Source organism: Lycorma delicatula, chromosome 1, assembly GCF_047948215.1.
Source record: "Lycorma delicatula isolate Av1 chromosome 1, ASM4794821v1, whole genome shotgun sequence".
NCBI classification, from domain to species: domain Eukaryota; kingdom Metazoa; phylum Arthropoda; class Insecta; order Hemiptera; family Fulgoridae; genus Lycorma; species Lycorma delicatula.
Genome location: NC_134455.1, coordinates 292,645,937 through 292,666,292, shown reverse-complemented (window position 1 = coordinate 292,666,292; position 20,356 = coordinate 292,645,937). Strand labels below are relative to the sequence as shown.

Below are 20,356 nucleotides of genomic sequence, written 5' to 3'. Positions count from 1 at the left end.
TACTACAACCTTTTTAAATAACTAATAAATATGTAAAGCCAATAAAAAACAAAACAAAATCAAATTTTATTAAAAACAAAACTAAATAAAACTTAACAGAAGAATGTTATGAATTTGTAAAAATTAAAAATCTGAGTGGACAACACACATGACTTTCTTGTACGCCTATTAAATTATATTTACATAATTTTTTTTTTAATGAAAAATACATAAAATTTTATTTCATTAAAAACTTCTGATATTTTTTCATATATTTTTTTTTGTTATTAATTATTATTCATCGTAAACATTTTTTTACAATAAGAAGTTAATAATTACACTGAGACAAAACAAATTTTTGTTACTGTTTCTCTAAGTGTGATACCATTTCTTGAATGGCTTTTTTGCATACATTACAGATCTGTAAAATTTAATTACAGTAAAGTACAATTTTTTCTACACCCTTAGTTTTAAATAAATTATGCTTAAAAAAAAAATGAAGTGAAAATATAGTTAAAATCTGTAAAATTTATAATTTTGCATGACCATACCTGTATTAGAGTGATTTTGCTGATGTTAGGTGGTTGATTGGCCAGCCCTCTAAATTCAATCCATTTATCAGTCAATTTTTCATCTAAGAATTGTCTTACTTCATTTGTGAAATTTGTAATGCTCCTTCAAGTTGATAGTACATGAAATGAATTTCATTTCATTGTAAGAAATTCATTGTTCAAAAATTACAGATAATTTCTCCCCATGACATACTGTTTTAGTGTGAAAGTGCCTATTAATTGGTTATCGATCATCCCACGCCAAACATTTACCAAAAATCGTTGCTGGAAAATTGATTCAACTACAGCATGTGGGTTTTCTTCATATCACTATGTGAATTCCACGTGTTCTTTATGCCAATACAAGTAAAAATAGCTTTGTCTGAAAATTTTATGAAGAGAATTAAGTGATAATCATTATTATTAACCGATTGACAAAACTGCATTCATCTGACATGGATTCAATGCATTCATCTAAAGGTGTTGAACTTTCTATACATGATAAGTCCATGAGCATGTAATGTCCTCCATATTATACTTTGTAGAAGTGTTAAATCATATACAGATTTTTTGTATGCTTGTTGTGGGACTAAGCTCTACCATCTGAAAAATGTTTTCCTTTTCATTACTATGTAATAATGGTTGATGTTCAGATGAAACATTAGCGCTGGGAAGTGTACTATACATACAAAGATTATTAAAAATTCTACAAAATACTTTAGTTTGGAACTACTCTTCTGGAGGAAGAATATCTACATCGGTATTCTTCCTTCGCAGCTGTAGAATTTCCATCGTAAAAGCTGTACACAAAAAATCAGCATATTCTGCATGAATGAAGAGAGGCAGTTTTCGAAACAAAAAGTTCAAAATGGAATCTCACTTTTTTAAATTCAGATTCAGTTGGATAAATGTAAGTAGAACTATCGGCACGTAAGTTGGCACAAAAAACTAATAGCATTTAACATTTGGCACGATGCTAGGCAGACTGAAAACATTGTCAGTTTAATATGAACGATATTTATAGCCAAAAATACATACGATGCTATTTGAGTAAAACTAGTTTAGTATCCCAATTAATATTATTATTATTATTTTAAAGTATTTTAAATAATTATTTTTTTTATTCACTTTATTGCTGAAACTAGCAAATTTCAAAGTTGCTGTTGTCCATAGATTCTAAAGAGCTTGTGTCCGATTCTGAATTTACATGTATCACAAACTTCTCAATGTGCACATCATATAAATGTTCATCTTCAATGTATTTTTTCAAAATTGACAATATGCTCGCAAGCATTACTCCACTCAGCTTCAGACACTTTATGAAATTCCTCTTCAGCTAACTTAAGAATGTCCAACATGTTAAAAGTTGAGTTTTTTTTAGCTACTTGCCCTTTCACTTAACTCCAAATTTCATTGAAATATAATTTCAATGGTATTAAGTCAGGGTGATAGGGTGGCAAGTGTAGAACTGTGTGACCATAATTTTTGAAAATGTTATCTATTAGAAATTTCTTTTGATTTTCTTTGTGTAATTTTATTATATCATATAATAGAGTTTTCATCACAGCAGAAGAACAATTAATTTGTTAAGTGTTCTTCTGCAGTGACAAAGAACACCAAAGGCCTCTTCAGCTAACTTAAGAATGTCCAACATGTTAAAAGTTGAGTTTTTTTTAGCTACTTGCCCTTTCACTTAACTCCAAATTTCATTGAAATATAATTTCAATGGTATTAAGTCAGGGTGATAGGGTGGCAAGTGTAGAACTGTGTGACCATAATTTTTGAAAATGTTATCTATTAGAAATTTCTTTTGATTTTCTTTGTGTAATTTTATTATATCATATAATAGAGTTTTCATCACAGCAGAAGAACAATTAATTTGTTAAGTGTTCTTCTGCAGTGACAAAGAACACCAAAGGCGGCATGAACAATTATTAATAGTGAGCCCTTGGATACTGGTGTTTACAATCCCTCATGAAGGTTTGTTGTGACTACTCATGATATTGGTGTCACATGATTAGAGTAGACCAAAAATAAGTATATGAAATTCTTAGAATTGCGTGTTGTGTTCACAATTCATAAAAAGCACATTAGCCATGAATGAATTTATTTTGTTTGAATTTATACATTCATCAGCTATTTAACAAAGTTATTGTACTTCAAACCTAAAGAAATTGTTTTTTTGTCACAGAATTTTTCTGTTTGATGTTAAATATAATGAAAAGCTATGGAAGATACATCATTTGATTTGGTTTTTCAGGTCAAAAACATAAGACACCATCAAGTTTATCCCTTACACAAATTTCAGTATTCCCTTATCCACATCCGCAAATTTCAGTATGACCTCATTTCAATGGGGGATCTGAAACTCAAGCAAAATTCTTCTGTAGCCTTAACTTGATAAAGTGTTTTGGAACATAAGTTTGTATGAACCTTTTTCCTTATTTCAAGCTCTAAAATCAATTTCCAAATTATTTACGTTTATTCCTGAATCACTCTAGATAATATGTAGGGATAAGTATTAATAGATAAACAAGTCGTAAAAAAATTAATGTAAATTGTAAACATTAACATTAAATTTTGGGTTCCAAATTTGAAAGTATGTTAGAAAAGTATGATAGTATGGTAGGAATGGACTTAAAAAGGAACATAGGAAGAATATAAAATATATGGATACAGTGGATAAAGGAAGGATAGAATAGGATTCTTTACTTAGATCCTTAAGTCACTTAAGTTTTATTTTTAGGTACTTCATAGGTATACTTAAGTCTCTTGTATCCTTGGACTTCTTGAGTTAGTGAAGTTTTGCTTCAAAATAAGTTTTTTTTTAGTCATAAATAAATGGAAATGTATTGGTATACTTACTATAGAGTAACTATACAACGTAACTAGATAAAAATGTAATAATCAGCATGTTACTTCAAGCAGCTTGGTTCTAAAAAGTATAAGAATCGCTTGTTTTCTAATCAATCAGATTAGACTTAATAAATTTTGCAATGTAAAAGCATGAAATCTACCAATTTAAAAATTTGTTCTTTAGTAAAATCCATTCAACTACTTTTGAGATAAATTATTTGCTAATACTAATTAAGAGCTTGACTGATTATACACCATTAATAATTAATTATATCTTACATCTTGATCAAATGGTGCAATTTTTGATTCAGAGTCCCAAAGCTTGTCACATAACTCATTTAATCCAACTGCAGAACATAGCTTTTTGTTGCCATTTGATGATATAATAGAATTCTCTTCTCCATTTATTATAAACTTAATATCATCTAAAAATGAAAAAAAGAGAAATGAAAATATGTTTAGTGAAGAGAAAAAACACTCATACTAATTTGAACTGGAAAGTTCTAAAGATCTAAATTAGAATTGAAATTCTAAACATGAATTTTATTTTAATGCCTACTGCAGTATAGTCTTATTCCTAACTAAACTTTACTGCTTGACTCTCAGGAATCCTCTTGACAGAAGATTTTGTTCCTTTTCAGATTTTAAAGTTACTGGTCTTCAAATTTAAACTTACATAACTTTACTACGGGTGACCCAAAGTTTGTTAATAAAGCAAGTTTTTTATCCTATCAAAACAGGATACATTTATTATTGTTTTTTTTATTGATAAAAAAATAATCATTCGTTTAAACATGAAATAATATTTATACATAAATAAGAAAATATATATATATTTAAAAGATAGCTGAAGACAACTAAATTTTTCTATAATATAATATTGGGCAGTAGAATAATTTTGTTGTAACCAGATTATAATCGTGAATGTTAATTCACCTTCTGTGTTAATTAAGAAGAGACTTTTAGAGTTGTTTAATGTTAAATGTATAAGTTTTTTTGACTTATAAATACTAGATCGATCTTCAGTTAATTTACCCTTACAGAGTCAGTTTCAGGTATACCTTGGTATAAATAACTTGTATACTATAACCTACATTAAAGGTACATTATTATACCCTGAAATAAACAACAAAAAAACCACACCTAATTGTAACCATAACTGTTAAGATAACTAACATGATATCTTGTTATAATGAAATTGATTAAGTTTTGTTTGTTGTGAGATGTACATTTGTTCAGCTGAATCTTATTAAATGGATCTATTTTTTATGAGATATTAAGGAACGTAGTGGGATGAAGTAGAGTGCTAATGATAAAGCTCTATGGAATGAGGGAATATATATTTGTTTTTTACTCTGTCTTTGTAAAAAAAAGAAAACAAATAGAGAAACAATGTAAAGAGACTGTTACAGAATAAGAGGTAATTTTGTGAAATGCAGAAATAAGTATTATTTTTTCTTTAACTTGTTCCATTCATTTTCTTGAATTTTCACAAGAAAATACTTGTGAAAATCACCATGACATCAGTCTATATAATATGCTATCATCATTGCTTAATATTAGCTCTAAAGTAATGTTATGGTACAAAAAGAAAAACTAAGCAGTAATGACAAAAAAAAATCTTCACATTATCTATTTACTCAATGTAACTTTTTGTTTAAAAAATCTTTCACTTAAGTTACCTGGATACTAACTATGCAGTAACAAAGGAGTATCCTTTACAAAATAACAAAAAAATCATCAAAATCTATTCATTCGGTATTGAAAAAGGCTTGAATGTATATGCAGCTACGTAGGATGTAATTAATGTTTTTTTAGTTTTTAGGGGTTAAAATGATTAGTAATATCTGCAATAACAATAAAAATAGAGAAAATACAATTTGAGTAAGTGGAATTTAGAGAATTTGGGAATTTAAAAATTACCATGATGAATTCTAGATTTTCAAACAGGACATTTAAAATTTAAATTGTTTAATCTAAATCCTAAAAAAAATATTCTATAAAAAGTGTGGTAAGACAAATTAATGTGGAAAGTCATCTGGCAGAATGTTGTACTCTAAGTGAAAGCTACCCTGGTTTCAAAAACTTTTTAAGCTTCTTTTCCTTTGAAGTGCTGAGCCCACTGTTTTAAATTGATCAAGCTCTTTCCTAATGGTGTAAGCTGGCAAACTAGATACTGTTGACAAATTGAAAATGAACCAAAATTCAGACTACATAATTTTCATATAGTCATTGTTTCTATAGAACAAATATTTCTCGTAATGGCATGTTGTTCATCCCATCACAAATTTTTAGCAACTTAATGGCATGCTTTGAGATATGATTAATATTAAAAATCTGTCATTACTAGGTGTCATTTCAACTTAACAATTCAAAGATTTCTCTTTTCTCAAAAATCTTTATGTATAAAATGAATTCAATAATTCTTAAAAGTAAAAAAATAAATAAATAAAAATGAAAGTAGTGGAAAAATTTTAAATAAATCAACTTGTTCCATATAAAAATATGGGTTATTAAAATAAACCAGAAAACTAGATTGACTAATTTACAAAGTTGTTTATAAAAATTTTACTTAAAATCTAAAATACAAAGATGAAGTATAAGAAAAAACTGTTTATATGTCAATTAATAATTACATTTGCCTCTTTTATCACATGTATTCGTATTTATAATTTTTATAAATTGTTTTTGAATAGAATCCAATTTCCATTTTATGACTTATAACAATGAAAAAAAAAAAATTTTAATTAATTTAAAAGATCTTCCCTCAGAACCTATGGCATTAATGCATATGTGCATAATTCCCTTGGAACTATGACATCACCTATGGCATCAGCGGCATTACTATAAAGTGATATTTGCCTAATATTACTTATTTTTCTGCTAGAGTGTAGAAGGGGATGAAATACTGTAATTCATGAATCAACAACTTAGAAAGTTATTTATTACAAAATTACAAATTTGAACAAACAAGGATGAATTGTATTCATCACCATAATTCTTGAATTAGCTCAATTCTAAAAAAAGGGGACCCCAGGAACTAATTTACATATGAAAATTAATGGAATTCACCCCTATAACCTTTACATTAAAGAAGTACTGATTCTACCATTCAGAAATTTTAACCCTTTTAATAATCCATAATGAATACAGCAAATTTAATAACAAATTTTTCATTTTAAAGCAATACACACAAACCTGGAAGCCAAACAAGTGTGAAATTATGAAATTCCTTGTTCCACCCTTTAGAATTGTAAATTTTTTTATGTTGTTTATGGATGGAATCACTTCCACCCATTAAAATTCCACATTCTAAAAATTTTCTGCCAATTTCATTTCCATTATTTGTTACTAAATTTTCATTTCCTACTGTCATAGCAATATTTATTCTTCCTGATATGAAGTGTGGCCCATAAAATTCATTCTTGGGTTCTAGTGACAATTCTGTAAAGCAGAAATAAAGATACTTGAAAAAATGTATTATATTCTAACAGTTACTAACAATGATCAGCAAATAAGAAAGGAAAGAAAAATAGATGATATTCAATAATGAAGTTTGAAAAGTACTATTTGTTTCTCTTAAACAGTTCAATGAGATGATATTTCCGCTAATACTGATAGAGTTCTACTAAAATTTTGAGGCCTTATGAGTGTAGAATGAAATCTTAACAAACAATAGAGAACCTCACTGGCAATCAAATCCTTTTACATTTTAAGGTGGTGGACTTCATTTATTAGTTTCAATGGTTTTTAAGTTAGAACTCAACCTCTCACATTAAGTTTTCAATAAATTCATGGTAGTCAATACGATGGGTCATGGTCACAGTTTTTGTAATCTCCCTCTCTATGATTGATTGTTTGGTTGTAACTTTTTGTTTTTGTGGTCAGATTCTCTTAAGAGTATGGAAGACAAAAAAAACTTATCGGTATTACAAAAAAAAAAGTTCTCAAATTGAAATAATAATGAAGGGGTTTTCTTTAATGTAACCAATGTTTCATGCTCTCTTATATACTAATTAGAAAATAAAAACTCACTTTACAGAAGATTTCCATTAATCTACATACTGGTATGGAATATTTAAACAGTTTAAGCAATTACCATAATGAAGTAAGAAGAAAAGTCCTATATTGACTGGTGAAATATTAAAAAAATTTAATTTTTAGGCCAAGTGCAATATATGTTATGACTTTAACTGGTACAGAATGTTTGGAATGCTTTCTTGTTTTAGTGTAACAATAGAACAACCATTATTACAAAAACAGAACATCTTAAATTATTATCAACAATAAAAATTACAATTATGGTTCAATCTATTTCAAGTATACAAAAAAAAAAACATAAGCTGGTTGCTTGACCAATTAAATAATGACCCACTTGTTTCAGGACCTTAAAACTATTTTATTTTTTATTTTTTAGATAAGCAGTTTACCTGTAGTGGCCATTTTTGTTATGGTACCCACACCTATTTTTTGTGATTATAAGGGAACTAAAAAACTATTGGTCCTGGAAGAATGAAACAAAAAGCAATTTATTCATATTTTCTTAAAGTAAAAGATTGGTCTAGTAGTTTATTTACCTATCTCTCTTGTTTCTATGAAAAGATTACCATAAAGCTGAACATGAAAAACAGTGAAATTTCTTTTTTGGTAATTTTTTTCAACAGGTTTGAAATTCAATACACAGTTTGAATTATTTTTTTGAATGTAAGTATATGTTAATAATTTTACCATAAATAATATTAATGGTAATTTACTTACCCTTAGATCTTTATGACTTTTTGAAAGCTAATTTAAAAAAAAAATTAAAATTTGGTTTCAAATAACTCTGAAGAGGCTGGAGATAAAAATCTCAAATTTGCATAACCTGCAGTGTTTTTGTAGATGTTTATGGCAAATAAAAAACTTTGTTTTGTATTGCATTAATAAAAAAATTATAACCTCTCAAAAATCATGAAAACCCTCTTAAAAGAGATACCATTTTGACTCACTAAATAAGTGCTCCAAGGGGGTTTCTTGAGATAGGTAAATAAACTACTAGACTAATTTTTTACTTTGAGAAAATATGAATAAATTGCTTTTTGTTTCATTCTTCCAGGACCAGTAGTATTTTAGTTCCCTTACAATCACAAAAACAGGTGTGTGTACCGTAACAAAAATAGTTGCTTAAATAGAAAATTAAAAAAAAAAAATAGTTTTAAGGTCCTGAAACATGTAGGAAACAAGTGAGTAAATTTCAATTTTTTTTTGAATTGGTCATCCCTTGGATCACTTCATCAGTATAGTAACTAATGATCACTACTTCATCAGATATTATAAAAAACCAAAAATTAAAATAGAAGAGAAGTTTGTTTTATCTTCTAGGTCAGTTAATTAAACAGTAATATATGATAGTACAATGGCAATTAATTTGCCATTTAATTTTGAGATTTTCAAGATTGATAATAATTTATTGTTATATTGCTATAATGCTTAATTGCAAATTCATTAATAGAAGAGCATCCGTATTATAAACAGTTGCTTTCAGAATCTTTTACAGTCATTCTATAATTTCTTTCTTTTTAAATTTAATGAAGTAAATCAGTGTACCCCTTGATTTAATAAGTTTTATTCAATAATATTTTAGCAGTTTTAGTATTACATTACTCTTAATTCAACGTCCAATTTAATATTTTTTTATCAGTTATTATTATTGTGAGGATTTTAATTATAAATTAATTTTATTTTCTTATTTTTCAATTTACATTTCTTACAAGATTTTAATAGAAACAAAACTAAGTGAAATATTTTTCCAAAGCAAAAATATTTCTTATTAATTACAGTATGCAATTAACTCACAAAAATATGTAATAGACATTTAAAAATTAATTTTCATTTTTTTTATTGCAAATAAAAAAATATAATTGCAGTACTTCAGTAGAATATATTTTGAAATACAGTACAAATTTTAAAACATCAGTTTCATTTTTGCAATACATAAACCTATTTAATTCACTGAAGGTATATTTGTCAAGCAAAACTAATACACAAGCAATATTCTACTGATCTTATCTCATACTTGAAGTAATATAATGATCTAGGAAGAAAACAAAATATGGTTATCATTTAAAAAAATTAGTAGATTTGAAATATAAAGGCTAAAAATGTTAAAAACCAAAATTTTATGAGTTGAATCTAACTTATTTTCATAAGCACTTTGCATTAAAGTGCTTTAAAAATGTGTAGTAGAATAAGTTCCACCTGAAGATAAATAGAAAAGCAAACATTCAGACTCTAACCTTGATTACCTGAGAAATGGTAGCTTCAGTTCAGTAGGTTTTCAGTTATGAAAGGTAAATCTATAAGTTTTCAGCTTTGGTTCAAATTTATTTTCAAAATTGTAAGCTCTTCTTGAAAAGAGTTTTTTGTAATGATTAATGAAAAAAAGATCTAAAAACTGTACATATTAATCTGTTAATTGTAAGAATAATATTTTTATACATCATCTAAAATTCATTTTTTAAATACATCGCCATTTTACATGAAGCAGATCTTCATGATTTAAAAACATAATCCATGTAGTAAACTGATATTTAGATACTAAGTTATATACAAATTGTTAAATGAGCACCTATTGTATATAATGCATATCTGAAGAAAGTTTAAATTTATAAAATCTATTTAAACAAGTTATTATTGAAATATTTAGTGTATTATACTACATTATGGACAAGCCACTGCAACATTCAATGTTTTAAAAATGTAATATTTATAGTACATAATCTGGCCTCATTTATTTAATTTCAGTAATGTAAAAAATGAGATTGTATGCCTGATAGAGGAATCAGATCCTAGTAAAGGCAATTACTTTTATATGGATTTTGATTACTAGGTCGTGGATACCGGTGTTCTTTGATGGTTGGGTTTCAATTAACCACACATCATCGATGTGGAACTGTACAAGACTATAAACAATTCATTTACATTCATACATATCATACTCATTCATCCTCTGAAGTTATACTCTTCAACGGTTCTGGAGGCTAACCAGAAAAGAAAGAACATTTATTATACATTTTATAACATTAAATTTTTAAAAAACTTTTTTTAATGTATCCCAATTAGTATAGATAAAAGCATTTTTTATCAAGATAGGGGAAGAACCTCTCACTTGGAATTAAGTGAACTTGTTAAATAAATATTACAGTAATTTTTAAATATGTTATTCATAAGTCATATAAACTAGCAGTCATACAGAGGTTGACTCAAAAGTTTTCTGGACTGTTAATTAGGAACCGACACAAAGCATTTCAGATAGCAGGCAAGCATGCTACCACTTGTTCATTTATGCTATCAATGTACTTATTTTACTGGACTAAGTTTTATTCAAAAATCCATTCCAAGTTAGGAGAATTCATCAAGCATAATCACTTAAATCTAAGAGAGGAGGAAGATCCCACAGAAATTTAATAATTTAAGTTAGTTTAAAATAAAGGCATGTTCCAGCTTTTATCAAGATTGATGGAACTAATTTGAGATGAATCAGAATAAGAAGTGGATGAAACTTGAACAAAATGCAGAAGAATGAAAAAGTTACAGTAAACAGAAAGTTATTTTTATTATATTAGTGTGTGTAATACTAAAACTAAAATATAATATTAAATAAACAGTTCTCCTTATACCAGAAATAATCCAGTCACCCACAGGTAATTTTGCAATAATCTGAACTATTCCATAGCGGAAATAAAAAGTATTTTTTGTGGTCAGCTGAGCAGAAAACACAGGTGGTAATATGTTGTATGATACAGCTTCCATTGTACATTCAGATACTCCTTTTCTTCCTGTACATCTGTGAAATTAGATTATGAATTAATCAATAAATAAATTTTCCATTTGCATGGATGTGTATAACATGAAATATGATGTTAATATAATTTTATGTAATGTGATTAATCATGTATAATCTCATACATTGTTACTGACTGTGGTATGATTACAACATGTTACAAGGTTTTGTTAATGCCTTTATTGAATACTTAATGTATGATTGTTAAAAAACATTTTTTTAACCATTTTTTAGAACTTTTTGTTTCACATAAGTCAAATTTTATTTATTGTTTTGTGTTATGATGATGGTGTGTGTGTCTGATCATTAACCACACTTGCTGATAAGTAAATTTTTTGAAATTAATTTGAATTTAATTAATTTAAATTTGTAAATAAAATTTATGCAAATGGCTGTCTTGTTATACAATATAACTTTAGAATCCATAGATAATAGACTTCAACAAATAATTTCACACATTTAAATTATAAATATAGAAATAACATTTTAGAGAATATAACACACATAAATAAGAATAAATTTAAACTTGAAAATAAATTAATGAAATTATAAGGTATGGGACTTTCAGAGAAAGCTAGCTGCTGGTGTTGGGTAACTGTTTTCATAGTCTTTCCAGGGGCAGGAACAAGGACCAGCCAGCACAACCCCAAAGCATCATTTGAAGTGGAGGGGAGCCACTAATGTACTCAAAGCGACTTGGTAGAAAGATGGAGAACAGGGGTCACAGGCCAACATCTGTATGAAATTCAATGAGTATCTACTTATCTGGCACTATACTGATTGTGTCGAAGGCAACTGCCACATTTAAAACTACAGCTTACATCAACCACACAATTACCAGGCAGTATTTCTGTCAATTCCACTTATGGGATTCCTCAGCCTGTAGGGACTGCAACAAAAATGAATCACTACAGCACATTTTGCTCAGGTGCTCTGCAGAAAATAGTGCACAAGAAAATCTCTGAGATTACATTACAGAGGAGGGACCTTAACAATAATTTAAAAAATAAACAATTGTGCACACTTGCTGCTGCGGCATACCATGAACATCAAGCCATTGGTATTATTTGATGATGCTCACTCAAAGAAGTAAGAAAACATAAATCATAAGAATTTTAAAAAGGTTAACAATAAAAAACAATATAAAAATATTTTTGAAATATAAAACTATGTGCAACAATTACTTTTGCAATTATACGTTAAACTACTTCATAATTTAAAACCAGATGTTTCAAATATTATGAGGCTTTTAAAGGTAAAGATAAAAATATGTAACGCTGTTCAACATCAAATAAAAAAGTTAAAATTTTGGTTTCATATACCAATAATAATTTTAAAAGGTAGAAATTAATAAAATATTGAAATATAAGTACAAGAAAACTATTAAATTTATAAATACAAACAAATGGGAAAATTAATAAACCACCAGTCTCAAGAGAGGAGGATGGGTTTCTCTGTAAATATGAATAAATATGTAAATGAATAATAAAATACTTGTTATGGCGTAATAATACAATGCCCATGTACCATGAAGTTTAATACATATACATGCATGGTATAATAAAATATATAAAATATCTTAACATTGAAAACTATACTAATTTGCATAAAACTGAATCAGAAACCAGTCATGAGATACAACACTCCTTGAAATTACGTATTTGAAATACCCATTTACTCCAAGTAAACAAATAATACTAATAAGCAAAAAATGAACACATGCAGGATCTGTTATGCTTGTCAGTAAATTGTATAATTATATTTCTGGAATTTATTCTGAAGAAATGTATTTTACAGATTAGATCTAACATATATGTATTATCACATAAAAAAAAGATGAGGCAATTTGGTGGTTGATTTATTGGAATTAATATTAAATTTCTTTTGTTATACTTTTAGATAAAAATAAACAATTATAAGAAAAATATAAATAAATGAAAAGAAAACATACCCAATTAAGGTAATTTTTCCATGAGTTACAGTATCTCCTGGCATCAATGAAGGTTTTATGTGTAACTTTCCATTTTTAATGAAAGAATTTTTCACATCGTTAGTAAAAACAACAAAGTCTTCATCCTATAATGAGCAAAATAAATACTAATGAGAAAAAAAACATGTTTATTATACAGAATGGGTTATAGAGGTTATAAGAAATAGAAGCATCTGATTTGATAAGTTTAATTATTATTATGTTTGAGACTAGTTATATTTTTCAAATACTATACCTTGTACTGCTGTAGAGGATCAGAATTTTTAGGTTATTTTCTGAATGTGGCTCATTTAGAGTAATATATTTATCACCCATATTCAGCCAAAGATTTGACATTAATAAAATTTGAAAAATATCTCACTTTGTTTTTTTAAAACTTTTGAACAAGTACAATAAACATATTAAATTCAGCATATAATCAACGTAAAATACATTGTCAAGATGAAGTAGAATATTATGTTTAATGTGAGAAATAATTAACAAAGTTTTAACCACTTTTGTAACATATTTACAATATTACAGCAAAAATTCCAATCTTATTAAAGTGGTTGCTAATAAAATAATTTCAAATATTTTTAAAAGAGAGTTTAGATTAGTAGCTAAATAATTGATTTAATCAGATCACTGATAATTAAGATGACAACATAAAAGTTATTGCTTACTGGTAAATCTGAAATTTTAACTGTATGTTGCCATCTGTCTTTTGAAATGTTACTGTCGAATAAGTCTTCAAAAATTACATCATTTTTACATACTGATTTCATTCCATTATATTTTGTCACTGAATCAATACACAGTCTATTGTTATTATCCACCAAGTGATGGTTATCTGAAAACAAATTTTTTTACACATATTCACATTTCACATATTCATATTTTTTTTTTCAAATAATATCACATATTATGATACACTAAAAAAAAAAAAAAAAACACCTTGAAAGCATTGAAAACGCCATGTATGAACAATATGCAAAACAGTTATTATATAAATTGTACAAAGATAGACAAATTTTTAAAATTCTGTCAAGAAAGTAATGCAACAAATAAGTTTACCTTTATTGTATATGGTAGTATCAGCAGCTATACCAGTTGAATACACAGCAAGTCTCCACCCACTACCGCAAAATTGACTTTTATCGATAGGACATGGTGTGTTGCATTCCTCATTACTTACCATTAAATTCTTGGAAGGTGTGATATATCCACAGTAACATTCAATGCTGCTCAAAGGTAAAATGATAAATTAGATTAAATCAAACAAAGAAGAAAATATCAAAAAATTCTGATATGAAAGGAATAAAGAAAGGAATGCATGTACTCACATGTTCTTATTTTAACTTTCATAGTGAAAACATTATGTCAAAATACTAGCAATAACTCTGCTATTTATTCTCATGATTGGTCAGGCACACTATTTTTACTTCCTTATACAAAGTAAAGGATGTATTGTAATCGCGAAAAATTTTGGATTTCAAATTTCAACAGAAATAACCATTTTGATCATCCCTGAATCCATTTTGACTAGTTTTGGAATGACGTCTGTATGTATGTACATATGTATCTCGCATAACTCAAAAACGATTAGCCGTAGAATGTTGAAATTTTGTATTAGGACTGTTGTAACATCTAGATGTGCACCTCCCCTTTTGATTGCAATCAACTGGGCCAAAAGTGCACATGCAGTCAGACCTCTAAATAAAGCAGGGTTTCAATTATGAAACATTTGGATTTTGCTCTTTTTCTTAAATGCAGTAATAAGCCCTTGTGTAGAGATTTTCTGTGATATAAGTGATATTTATTTATTTTATTTTCAATGACATAAGTGGTACCTATTTTCGTTGGTTCCAGAGTTATAGCTAAACAAAATTTTAATTAATGAAATATTTGGGAAGGCATATCCATTCAAATCTGACTTCATATACATATATATATTTTTTTAACTTTTTTCTTTTTTTAATTTAAATATATTGATTTATTAATAATTATTAACCTGTGATTGTAAAAAAAATTAACAATAAATAATAATTCAATAACAATACAAAAAAAAGTATGAAAAAACCAGAAGTTATTTGTGAAATAAAATTTTATGTACTTTTCTTTGCAGTTAAAACATTTTTACAATCAGAGGTTAATAGTTATTAATAAATCAATGTATTTAAATTTACAAAACAGTTAAAAAAAATATATGTATATAAGTCGGATTCAAAATTATGTGTGCATGGTTACGGATCCGACACTTTCTTACTTATACTACATATCTACTTCAGCGACATGAAACAAAATTAATATATAAACTAATATAAAATGCTAAGGAAATTTTTAGGGCCATTTTTATTGAGTTTTATAGAATATTGCATGTTAGTATTTTGTGATGAAGACACGTAAGTAGTGGTGTACTGTTCACACACGCAATATGGTTCAAATCGGTGTACCAATTGAAGCCCATGCCTTCCCTTCTTGTTAGCTACTAATATGGATCTTAGGTAGTCTTTTCCAAATAGAATTAATAAATAATACTGTGAACATTAAAACTTGGGGAAATGATGCGCATATAAAAGCGATTGCAATTGCAGCTTCAAAAGACGTTTATGAAGAAATAAAAGTGATGACATGAATAAAAGAAAGGGAATTACAATATAGATGTGATTCAGGGCTACTGAACAAAAACAATTTCTTGTTTACAAAAAATACTTTCAACAATTACAATGATTCAGTGTTTTTAAAGCCTATATCCATATTATATACTGATGTTGGAACAAACATTGCTCATTATTCTGCAATTTTACCTAAAAGTTTGAAAATATTATGGATTTATGATCCATTTAGTATCTGATATAAAAACATAAATATATAAATTACAAAATATTCTTAACAAAAACAGTGGTTTTAATAGAGTGATTTTAACTTATTTCTATGTGTAGATTTTTCCTTGGCAGGTTCAGTTTAGCTTTTTATCAAACAATGATGAAATGAAAATTTTGTTACAAATTAGAAAGGAGCAGCTTTCTTTTTTGAATGAGAATCTTTTGTTTTAAAATAGTATTTGTCTAATTACCAGCTTAGTGGTTGGTCTATTCAGGCTGACAAATGCTGAAATCTGTTACTGAAGTTTTATAAAGTGAAAACTCAAGCATACCATTATACAGGCATTCAGATACATTTAATGTTAGCAAATATTTGCTACAATTCTTCTGTAGCATCTTAAAATAGCTTTCATAACACCTGATCACCAGTAGTATAACAAATATAATCAGAGGATTAAATAATAAATAAATAGAAATCAGTACCTGAAAATTATTTGGATGTCATTGTAAAAAAAAATCTGAGATTTTTTTTACTGTCAGGCTTGAATTATGTTTATATATTATCAAAAACAATGTTTTCATTGCTGAATAAAATTTCATCCTATGAATTTCACTCCAAATTCTAGTCTGTGAACTTGACAGCAAACATATCAAATTTAAGTAGTTGATGTCAAGTTTAAGTAGTTAGAGGAACTGGAAATTGATCAATCATATATGACCACAAATTAATTTGTGACATTCACAGAATTTTCATCAGTACTACTATTACTACTACTACTACTACTTCTACTAAAAGATATTACAATTATCATGGTGTTAGTTTTTATTTTATAGTTAAATTGATAGCTTTTTATCAAAACATACCCGTATTCAACTCCAGCGAAATAATAACCAAGAGCTTCACAGACTCCTACACAGCGTTGAGGTGAGTTGTCTTCTAAATCAACCTTATAATGCCTTAATATCTTACTTTTGCTATTAAAACAGCCAATAAAGCGAGCCTGAATTTCTGAAGCTGTTGTCAAAAATTGAAAACAAATTCTTTATTAGTTATAGGCAATGAACAAATGTTACAAAGCTTATAAAACTTGTGTATACATAATATATAAGGGAAGATTGGATATAAATAACAATTTTTATGCTCTACATGTATAATTTTTTAAGGTGGACATGACTCATTTGACAAAAAAAAATACCAATCTGAATTTATCAGTAGTTGGTTGCCAATTCTCAACTATCTGTCATTCTTAACCAATGTATCTATCTCAACAGGAAAAGCCCAGTATTGTTGATAGAAAATTAATATTTAATTTTTTATAAAAAGATGGGTTTTTCCGAATCAGATTTCAATGAGACTTAAAATCATTTTGGAAGTTTCAGGATGAATGTCTTTCTTAGTTCAAAAGTTGGTAAATGGTGCAAGACATACAGAGGGGGTTGGAAGAGAGTTCAAAATGATTCACAGAGTTGACACTTCAGTTAAAAACCTTAGTCAGCAAAGACAAACAGACAGGAATTTAAATACTTATTCAAGAGATTGGAAAATTACTGTTTCAGAACTTTCTGATAAACCTGAAATAAAGGTTTGGAATATAGATACAACAGGGTTAGGTCATCTCAAATTTAGTTCAGTGAATGCAAGATAGGTTCCTTGCCTTTCACAGCCTAAACACAAAGGAAGATATTGGAAGCTGTCCCTACTTAAATGATATAAATTGGAAATACCAATAATATTTTAAACTCTACTATAGTCTGTAATGAAATATGGGCAAAAATTTCACTCTGACAAAAACAACCAAGTATGCAGCAGTGACATTTAAGCTACCTCCAAAAACATGGCTTATCTTTATCAGCAATATTGTGTCGTTCTTGAACTTTGACAAAATGAGCATGCCATCCAACAGTGAATTGTTTTTGCTTATAAATCTCATTATCAATTTTTTGTTTCAGTTGTTTAATTACAAAAAAGGGTCATCCAGTTATATTTTCTGTGAACATCCTTTGTTGAATGTGACAGTTTTCTCACAATTGATTCAATAACAATCTCATCACTAAACATTTCCTTATTTGTACAAAAGTCTCTAAGGGGACATTTCTTTTAATATCATATCACACTTTGAATTTGATAACATTATTACTATTGAATTTGATTTAAAACATGAATAATATATTTTAAAATTAATGTTATTAATTACAATCGACTGTGCTAATACAACAGAGAACTACCAATTTTTAACTGTTGATGAAACATTACCTTTGTGAGTATTATGTAAGGATGTTCTTTACTTTCTAGATGGTTCTTATATTTTTCTATGTAACTCTTTTATCATTGTTGTTTTGATATTTACTTCTAATATAATATTTGATAATACTTTTTTCTAAACAAAATTTTCAGTAACTTTATTGTCAGTATATTATATTAGTAAAATTTATTGTTTTTTTAGCACTCCTTAATGTTGTAAACCTTGAATTTGAAATGTTCAAAATGTTTTCCAGTAATAACTTTGAAGTAAACCACTGTATTTAATTTTATAAAAACTTCATTAATTTAACTTATTATTGTTTTGTAACAGTTATGGTTTCATGGGGTTTATATTTTACACTGTATTTATTTTTATCATAAGTCTGTTTATCTCTTACTTACTTATTTATACCCAGCTCATTATTCCCTATTTTTTTACACTGATTTTGATTAATGAAAATAAAGGGTTTCTTCTCTTATTTTAAGAAAGACAGAAAGTCCATCCATCCATCTGTCTTACAGAAAGACAGAGAGACAAAGAAAGAGAGAGTGGGCGAGAGGGGGGGAGTTGAATTTGATACAAAATGTAATTTAAAGTTTTTGGCTAAGCCTAAGCTCGAGGTACTTGATTCTGAGTCATAATAGATACCAGATCTTACAAATCAGTATTCATTCCAAAAACGTTATCTCCTATTATTTGAGCCTCCTAGTAATGTAAAGTCATGTTTCCTTACAATTGTGGGTAAGCTGTCTCGGAATTTATCTTGCATATGCTTTATGTTGCTTTAGTTTGTTATAAATTATTGATTTGTGTTAATTCACACAATTTTCAGCAATACTTTAAACTATAACTCACCATTCTCCTTGAACAAGTTCATCAATGCAAGATTCCATCGCTGCTTTTGATATTTCAACATAACATCCCTCAAGTTATTAATTAACAACACTAAGTTACTTTTGAACTGTTCTCACTAATAAAAATTTGCAATTTATAAAATTTTTACTGTATTCCTTGAACGTCTGCTTGTAAATTTTAGATGATTTTACACATTCTGAGATAGAAATCTTATCACTAAACAGTACACGTTTTGAAAAGATAATTCATTTATTGATGAAAATTAAAATAGTTATCAATCAGCTGTATTAAATTGATCATGAAAAGAAACTTATGACTTTAAAGTATCATACTTCCTTCCTATTTGAAGTTTTTCTTGCTTGTCTTTCTCTTAATGAATGGTAATTATAAAACACAATTGAGTACAGAAATTAAGTTTCAGACAAAACAAGAATAACCTGATTTTAATTAGCAAAGCTGAAAATGACAAAAACGTCTTTTGAGTGAGTATAATCAATTGTAAATACTTCACTTCATCCTGGTCAGGCATGGATTTTCACACATGCTACAAATCACTCATCTCATCCTCTGAAGCATGCCTAATGGTGGACCCGGAGTTAAACAAAAAAAAAAAAAAAATTACTTCTACTACTTGCAGTAGTGAGAAAATAAACAATTTTATTGCTGAAATAATTGCAACAAGGAAACCATAATATATTTAAATCAATTACAAAATGCAAAAAGTCAAATTTTATGGGTTTCCTTTCTGTATGTTAACATGGATATTTTACTTCAATTTTCATATAACAAACTAATATAAACATGCATAACTATTATTACAAATATTAAATCTTTTTTAAATGAAGTACCTTGTTTTAATATAACACCAGTCTTATAAATACTTAATTTCAAGTCTCCCCCACATCTTTTTGTATAGTCACCAGAACAAATAGCTATACACTCTGAATCATCAACTTTTTTTGTTGGAGGAGGATCAGAATCACCACAGAAACATTCTACTCTGAAATTAAAATTCATAACAATCAAAACAATTATACTTGGAAGGATTATTAATTTGAATACAACCATGTAAAAACGTTCATCTTTTTGTCAACATGTGGTTGTACAGTAAATTGTACAACAGGAAGTAATTAACCCTATGTACACAGTTTTTTCTTAGTATTTTGAGTTTACTTTAAAATTTCATAATCTTAAATATTTTTAAATATTTTCTACTAATTTCTGGTGAATTTAAAACTGTTTTAAAACAAGTTTTC

The 20,356-nt window shown here is 27.5% G+C and overlaps 1 protein-coding gene across 3 annotated transcripts in view; it reads right to left on the bottom strand.

Annotated features, from left to right (window-relative positions):
• The window catches only part of LOC142332726 (uncharacterized), a 74,729-nt gene that overhangs the window by 14,890 nt on the left and 39,483 nt on the right, over positions 1-20,356 (bottom strand). For 2 of the 3 annotated variants that reach the window (XM_075379332.1, XM_075379323.1), the window contains exons 9-16: positions 19,949-20,100; positions 16,867-17,017; positions 14,252-14,418; positions 13,861-14,027; positions 13,160-13,284; positions 11,045-11,211; positions 6,585-6,830; positions 3,666-3,811 (exon numbers count right to left, since the gene is read on the bottom strand). In XM_075379332.1, the coding sequence (XP_075235447.1) occupies positions 3,666-3,811; positions 6,585-6,830; positions 11,045-11,211; positions 13,160-13,284; positions 13,861-14,027; positions 14,252-14,418; positions 16,867-17,017; positions 19,949-20,100 (1,321 nt within the window). The remainder of the gene's footprint in view (positions 1-3,665; positions 3,812-6,584; positions 6,831-11,044; positions 11,212-13,159; positions 13,285-13,860; positions 14,028-14,251; positions 14,419-16,866; positions 17,018-19,948; positions 20,101-20,356) is intronic. The other variant, XM_075379341.1, reaches the window with a different exon arrangement.